Source organism: Calidris pugnax, unplaced genomic scaffold (assembly GCF_001431845.1).
Source record: "Calidris pugnax isolate Ruff unplaced genomic scaffold, ASM143184v1 scaffold183, whole genome shotgun sequence".
NCBI classification, from domain to species: domain Eukaryota; kingdom Metazoa; phylum Chordata; class Aves; order Charadriiformes; family Scolopacidae; genus Calidris; species Calidris pugnax.
Window position 1 is genome coordinate 1,127,559 of NW_015090930.1, and position 7,118 is coordinate 1,134,676.

At 53.8% G+C, this 7,118-nt stretch overlaps 1 protein-coding gene across 4 annotated transcripts in view; it reads right to left on the bottom strand.

Moving 5' to 3' along the window:
• Positions 1 to 2,938: 2,938 nt before the first annotated feature.
• The window catches only part of ZBTB25 (zinc finger and BTB domain containing 25), a 4,646-nt gene continuing 466 nt past the window's right edge, over positions 2,939 to 7,118 (bottom strand). For 2 of the 4 annotated variants that reach the window (XM_014951570.1, XM_014951567.1), the window contains exons 2-3: positions 6,628 to 6,807; positions 2,939 to 4,548 (exon numbers count right to left, since the gene is read on the bottom strand). In XM_014951570.1, coding sequence (XP_014807056.1) covers positions 3,408 to 4,548; positions 6,628 to 6,800 — 1,314 coding nt within the window. In that variant the 5' untranslated portion in view covers positions 6,801 to 6,807 and the 3' untranslated portion in view covers positions 2,939 to 3,407. Of the gene's footprint in view, positions 4,549 to 6,627; positions 6,808 to 7,053; positions 7,113 to 7,118 lie in introns of those variants that run through there. The other 2 variants (XM_014951569.1, XM_014951568.1) reach the window with 2 other exon arrangements.

Genomic DNA, 7,118 nt, shown 5'->3' on the forward strand with positions numbered 1-7,118 from the left:
GCTCTGCCACCCTCACAGGAAAGGAGTTCCTCCTCATGTTTAGGTGGAACTTCTTACAGTCAAGTTTGTGCCCATTTCCTCTTGTCCTGTCCCTGGGCACCACTGAAAAAAGACCGGCCCCATCCCCTTGACACCCTCCCTTGAAGTATTTATAAGCACTGATCAGATTCCCCCTCAGTCTTCTCTTCTCTAGACTAAAAAGCCCCAAGTCCCTCAGCCTCTCCTCGTAAGGGAGATGCTCCAGGCCCCAGTTGGTATTAAAGCTCCCTTTCAATGGCCAAGAAGTGAACAAAACAATCCTGACCACAAATCTGAAGGCGAGCAGCATGTCCCAGAGTTGCCTTCAGGCACTGCTGCCTGCTGTCCCCCCTGCTGTCCCCAACACTGAGCTCTGTTACCACCACCTTTGCAGAGTCACCAAGGGCTGGCAATTAGTTCAGGCAACTTCGGCATCTGCTCCAAGGTCCAAGGCGCCCGTCTACTTGCTGAATAGCCTGAAAAGTCACTTTTAATGTCTTTTCTACAGCTATCCCCAAGCCAGCAGACATTCCTCCCTGTTCTTAAAGTAAATGTAGGAACCCGAAGGAAGCGAGCAGGACCCAGAGAAGCCAGCCCACTCGGTAAAGTGTCACATACAAATAGGGAATACTATAAAATACTTTTTTTTTTTTTTCCCCCTCTGTTTTTTCACAGTCATGTAGAAATAGAGGTCAGTGTACACTGGAGGGCGTTTGCTCTAGTTACAAGTGGTCTGGGCGGGATGTGATTTAGCTGATGCTGAGAGACCCAGGAGACCCTCTTCTAGGAAATATTCCGTGAGAAATCGCTCCCTGCTCAGACACAGCACTTCGGGCCCGGCTGTCGGCGGGGTTTTGTTTGTTTGTGTGCTTTAAAGCAAGGCTTTTGAAGCGGCGTTGAGATCCTGTCACGCCGGAGCAGCTTCAATGGGTACAGGCAGGGAGAGGAGCCCTCGGTCTGGCGGGCAGGGACACACCAAACCACAGCCTGCATTTTGTAACATCACCCGGGGAAGGCTCTGAGGCTGTTTGTTTTTTCCCCTCCTTTGTCTTAAAGCACCATTTGGCAGCCCTCGGTGGCCAATCCATCCCCTGGAGTGAGCAGCTCCCTGCCCAGCAGAAGAGCCCGCGCCGCCTTCACAAAGACCTCAGATGGTCTTTTAATTCAGCAGCGATTTAATTGCAGCTCTTGCTCCAGGACAAAGAAGACAGCTAAAGGGTCCTGACTACAAAGAGCTTTGGAGCGGGCATTCTGACAATAAACTGTTCTCACCATTGTTCGGGCTCCCCCTTTCCAAAGGCAATGACTCAACTCCACCAGGACTGGCAGGGAGCCTCCAGCTTCTCAAAAACTGGGTAATGAGATTACGGGAGCAGCTCACACGGCTTTTGCTCCTCGCTGCAGAAGAATCATAGAATCATAGAATGGTTTGGGTTGCCAGGGACCTTAAAGATCATCCAGTTCCAACCCCCTGCCATGGGCAGGGACACCTCCCACCAGACCAGGTTGCTCAAAGCCCCATCCAGCCTGGCCTTGAACCCCTCCAGGGATGGGGCAGCCACAACTTCCATGGGCAGCCTGTTCCAGTGCCTCACCACCCTCACAGCAAAGAATTTCTTGCTGGTATCTAATCTAAATCTCCCCTCCTCAGTTTAAAACCATGACCCCTTGTCCTGTCCCTACACTCCCTGACAAAGAGTCCCTCCCCAGCTCTCCTGTAGCTCCCTTCAGATATTGGAAGGCTGCTCTAAGGTCTCCCTGGAGCCTTCTCTTCTCCAGGCTGAACAATCCCAGCTCTCTCAGCCTGTCTTCACAGCAGAGGTCCTCCAGCCCTCTGAGCATCTCCGTGGCCCTCCGCTGGACCCGTTCCAGCAGATCCATGTCCTTTCTATGTTGAGGACTCCAAAGCTGGACACAGTGCTCCAGGTGGGGTCTCACAAATGCAGAGTAGAGGGGTGAAATCACCTCCCTTGCCCTGCTGGCCACATTTCTCTTGATGCAGCCCAGGACGGGGTTGGCTTTCTGGGCTGCCAGTGCACATTGCCAGCAGAAGAAACTGCGCTGGAAGAACTTCATGTGTCTCTTCGGGGCCTTCTGATTCAAAGCATCTGTTGAGAGGTGGGTTGGAGGTGACAAAACTACAGAGGGACAAAATACAAATCCAAGAGGAACATGTACAATTGTAAACTCCTCTTGGATAAGTTATTACTCTTCAGGTATCGCGTAATGACACGTGAAAGGCAAAAAGCTTGTGTTTTACCATTTTATGCTGGCTCTGCAGGCAGAGAAGAAATAACACATTATATGTTTGCTCTTCGTGAATATACAGACTGTAATATTTAAGAACGTGTTTGCTCCAAGCTGTTTATAGAGTCAGAAATCATTTTCATGAGAAAAATTTGTGTGGTGTTTAATCCTGTGAAGTCTTACGTTAGGATGTGCCTCCTCTCCAAGAGGAAAGGACAGTTCTGGCCAGGCTGGATGGGGCTTTGAGCAACCTGCTCTAGTGGGAGGTGTCCCTGCCCATGGCAGGGGGGTTGGAACTTAATGATCTTTAAGGTCGCTTCCAACCCAAACCCTTCTATGATCCTATGATTCTTTACAGCTTTCATTCCTCCTTGCAGAGAAGCCAGGCCAATATTGGGACGTGGTCCTAGAGGGGGATCAAAATCTGTCTCTGCTCGTGCAGTAGCAGTTGACAAAGGGAGGCATAGGAATGAGGAAAAATGCACGTGAACCACTTGAGTCTAGAAAGAAAATGCAGAAGATTGTATTGACTAGGACTCCGGGGCTTGTCAAAGTCCAGGCTGTCACCCCTACGGCAACACCACCAGCTCCCTTGAGGAGACCGACCTCATGGCTCCCGCGTGTATTTATGCAGAGATAAATTAACTGCAGCTACACAACACGAACTTCAGGATTTATCTCCTTGAGATATTTATTTTAATTAAAACCAAACTGCTTGGGAAACACCATACCATGTATTTCCCTCTACATTTCCCTCCCATCTAGTTTCAGAAGAGCAATCCTACAGGGTACAAAGAGTCCCAGGCACTGCGCAGCGTAACAGATGATGTTTAAACCTCACAACTATACAGCCCTAACTCCAGCAAAGCAGAGCCAGAGTGAAGTTTACATTAATTAAAAAAAAAAAATGTAACTGAGTTACACAGAGGCTTCCGCGAAGGACTCAGAAGGAAATTAGCTTGAGTTTAAAAGTTCGAGAAGTAAAAAAGCAAGTACACAAATCAAAGTACACGGTCCACAGTCATCTCAGAGGCCACAGGAGATAGTGGTTGGAGACCACAAGCTGCAGCAGGTAGCTGCTCACTCGGTGGAAAACGCCAAAATACCCAGTTTGAGCACCTGAAGGCTACACAGGGGGAGAACTACTCTACCAGGATCGTATCGGCACTTTCTTGGATGAGATCCGACTCCAGTATACATTCATCTAAGTGGTCCTGGGGTAAACTGGAGCTTTTCCCCCCGCTCTCGCCATCGCAGTAGGGATGAAACCTGGGGGTGGTGGGGCTCTCCAGCCGCTGGCAGCGGCTGTGCTTGTGCCGCTTCCCCCTGTGCGCGTACGTGTGCTCCAGCAGCTGGCTCTTCTGCAAGAACGTGCGGCCGCAGACGGTGCAACCCATTTTTCTCTTCCTGGAGAACGAGAAGTTACAGTTCAACTCCACCGGCTCGTGGTCCTTGGAGATGAGGGAGAGCTGGCCGATCTGCAGAGGCTCCAGGTCGCTGCAGCTCGGGTGCTCCAGCGGGTGCTCGTCCTCCTTGAGAAGGAAGGCCTCCAGCCGGGGGCCCTCCCCAGCTTCCCGGTCCTCAGCCAGAAGCTGAACTTCCCCCAGGTCGCCGCTCTCCAGGATGGAGGCCGGCACCCCGAAGGGCAGCAAGCCCGAGACGTGGGTGGTCATCAAGTGCTGCCGCAGGCCCCCCTGGGAGTCGAAACGCTCCCCGCAGTAGTGACACAGGTGGACCTTGAGGCTGGCCTTAGCAAAGATGGGGCTGGCCACCTCCGGAGAAGGAGGGGCGCAGCTCTGGGAGGCCGCGGCCTCCGAGTCGCACCTCTCCTGCTTTACGGAGACGGAGAGCTTCGGGCGCTCCTCTGCCGGCTTGGCAAGGGCAGGGGGCTGGGCCGAGGGGCGAGCGACCTGCTGGTCGAGCGAGGTGTCCTCCAGGCCGATGGCCAGAGAGAGCTGCAGCTGGGGGGGGTCGCCCTGGGCAGAGGACCTGCTGCCCGCCTTGGGCAGGCTCTCCTTCGCGCCCGGGCGCTCCTTCGCCGGCTTTTGGGCTGTGGAGATCTGGATGCCGTACAGGTTGGAAGACTGGACTGGCTCTGGGGAGAACACCTGGTTCATCTGGATGGCGATGTGGGAGAGGTGGTCGGCGTGGAGAAAACGGATGCCCTCCTCCAGCCGGCTCTGGCTGACACTCTGCTTCGGCCCCTTCCCCGTGTACATGATGTGCAGCAAGTAACTGAAGATGTCGGGCTGGATGTCTGCAGGCTGAATCTTTATGCATTCGCTGAAACAAGACAGATGATGAGGGACGTACAGGGCTCCAAATTACAGTCCCAACTTGTTACCTGCCTGTTCACTTTTGCTGTGAGAGCGTGTCTGCTGCTGCCTGCCTCCTGGTCACAACAAGCAGCACTCAATCACAGAATGATAAGGGGTTGGAAGGGACCTCTGGAGATCATCTAGTCCAACCCCCCTGCCAAAGCAGGTCCACCCAGAGCAGGTTGCACAGGAACGTGTCCAGGCAGGTTTGGAGTCCCTCCAGAGAAGGAGACTCCACCACCTCCCTGGGCAGCCTCTGCCAGGGCTCTGCCACCCTCACAGCAAAGAAGTTCCTCCTCATGTTTAGGTGGAACTTCTTACATTCAATTTCACGCCCATTTCCCCTTGTCCTATCCCTGGGCACCACTGAAAAAAGACCAGCCCCATCCTCTTGACACCCTCCCTTGAAGTATTTATAAACATTGATCAGATCTCCCTCAGCTTTCTCAAGACTAAAAAGCCCCAAGTCCCTCAGCCTCTCCTCGTAAGAGAGATGCTCCAGGCCCCTCATCATCTTTGTAGCCCTCTGCTGTCCCCTCTCCAGCAGTTCCCTGTCCTTCTGGACCTGGGGAGCCCAGAAGTGGACACAGGACAGTTCTGCAGGCACAGCCCATTGCTGCTGCACGGCACCGCAGCGACGCCACGCCGGCTGCACGTCACCGGAGCGTGCCACTCCAACAACACCAGCCCAAGAATATTTGTGTGCTTAAGTAATAAATTCAGCCGCCGCGAGCGTGTAATCTTTATGAGCTTTGCACCGAGGTGTCAGTAAGTAACGTCTGTCGGAAAGGAAGTTAACTGATCTTCCTGCTTCCAGCCAAAGGGCTACGTGCCCGATGGCTAATGATTATCTTCCAAAGGTGCCGGGGGCCACTACCCTCAAAAACGAAGGGGAACGGAGAAGGGTTTAATTGATCACAGGCAGCAAGCTCCAGCTCAGAGGCCAGATTAGGCCTCGGCATGGCTGCTGTTATACCTGTGGAGCCACTCCTGACCCACTCGCTCTGGTGAAGTATCTGAACAGCAGCTTGAGATAAACTGATCACCTCTGTCTCGGGCCTTATCTGCAAGTGTCTGAAGCGCAGAACTACAATAAAGCTATGGCTTCTCAATTGCTTTGAGCCCATGGGTCCTACCAGAATCACGGATTCGTCAGAGTTGGAAGGGACCTTCTAGAGACCATCCAAGTCCAACTCCCCTGCCAAAGCAGGGTTGCCCAGAGCACATCACTCAGGAGCATCCAGGTGGGGCTTGAAGATCTCCAGAGAAGGGGACTCCACACACTCCCTGGGCAGCCTCTTCCAGGGCTCTGCCACCCTCACCCCAAAGAAGTTCTTCCTCTGCTTGGAGTGGAACTTCCCATGTTCCAGCTTGTGCCCGTTGCCCCTTGTCCTGTCCCTGGGAACCACTGAAAAGAGTCCAGTTCCATCCTCCCTCAACCCACCCTTTAGATCCTTGTCAGCATTACTAAGGTCTCCCCTCAGCCTTCTCTTCTCCAGACTAAATAGACCCATGTCCCTCAGCTTCTCCTCGTAGGGAAGATGCTCCAGGCCCCTCATCATCTCTGTAGCCCTCTGCTGTCCCTTCTCCAGCAGTTCCCCGTCCTTCTGGAACTGAGGAGCCCAGAACTGGACCCAGTGCTCCAGATGGGGCCTCCCCAGGGCAGAGCAGAGGGGCAGGATGACCTCTCTCGACCTGCTGGTCACACTCTTCCTGATGCCCCCCAGGATGCCCTTGGCCACAAGGGCACATTGTTGGCTCATGGGCATCCTGTTGTCCGCCAGGACTCCCAGGTCTTTCTCCTCAGAGCTGCTCTCCAGCAGGTCAGCCCCCAACCTGTCCTGGTGCAGGGGGTTCTTCCTCCCCAGGTGCAGCACCCTACACTTGCCTTTGTTGAAGTTCATCAGGTTCCTCTCTGCCCAGCTCTCCAGCCTGTCCAGGTCTCACTTACGCTCTTTTAGACTTTACTATATTTAGAAGGGGGGGAAAAGGAGAAAGTTGAGCAGAGCAGTTAAAAGGCGGAAGGAGAGCCGCGTGTCCTTACCTCGTCTGATGAATAAATATCATCTTAAAATAGTTTGAAAAAGCAGCGAGCACCGCTCTGTGGGCTTTGAAGTAAACATCTCCAATGGCAACCGTGCAGTCGCACAGAAAGCCAAACTCCCGCTGCATGTTGAGCTGCTGGAGGAGGAGGACGCTGTGGCCGGTGGTATCCATGGCGTGCCTGGGGGGGAAAGGAACAAGACCTTCACCTCGGGAAGAAATCCAGGAGCTCCCAAAGGCTCCAACGTGGGGTGTCTCACCACCCAAAGGAGACGGGTGGCCAGCACAGACTGCAGCCTCGCAGAACCTCCTCCCCTGCACCCCAGTTTAATAATTTCTCCTACGGGGGCCACCACCAGCGCCCAGATGAGCTCCGTGAGCTCAAACCACCACCCCCCTCCCGGTGACTTTTCGAGGGGCCACCTACAACTGGAGCCCTTTCTCCGAAGAACTGACCGCCACCAACTCGCAAGGTGCCTGGTGTTTTCGATC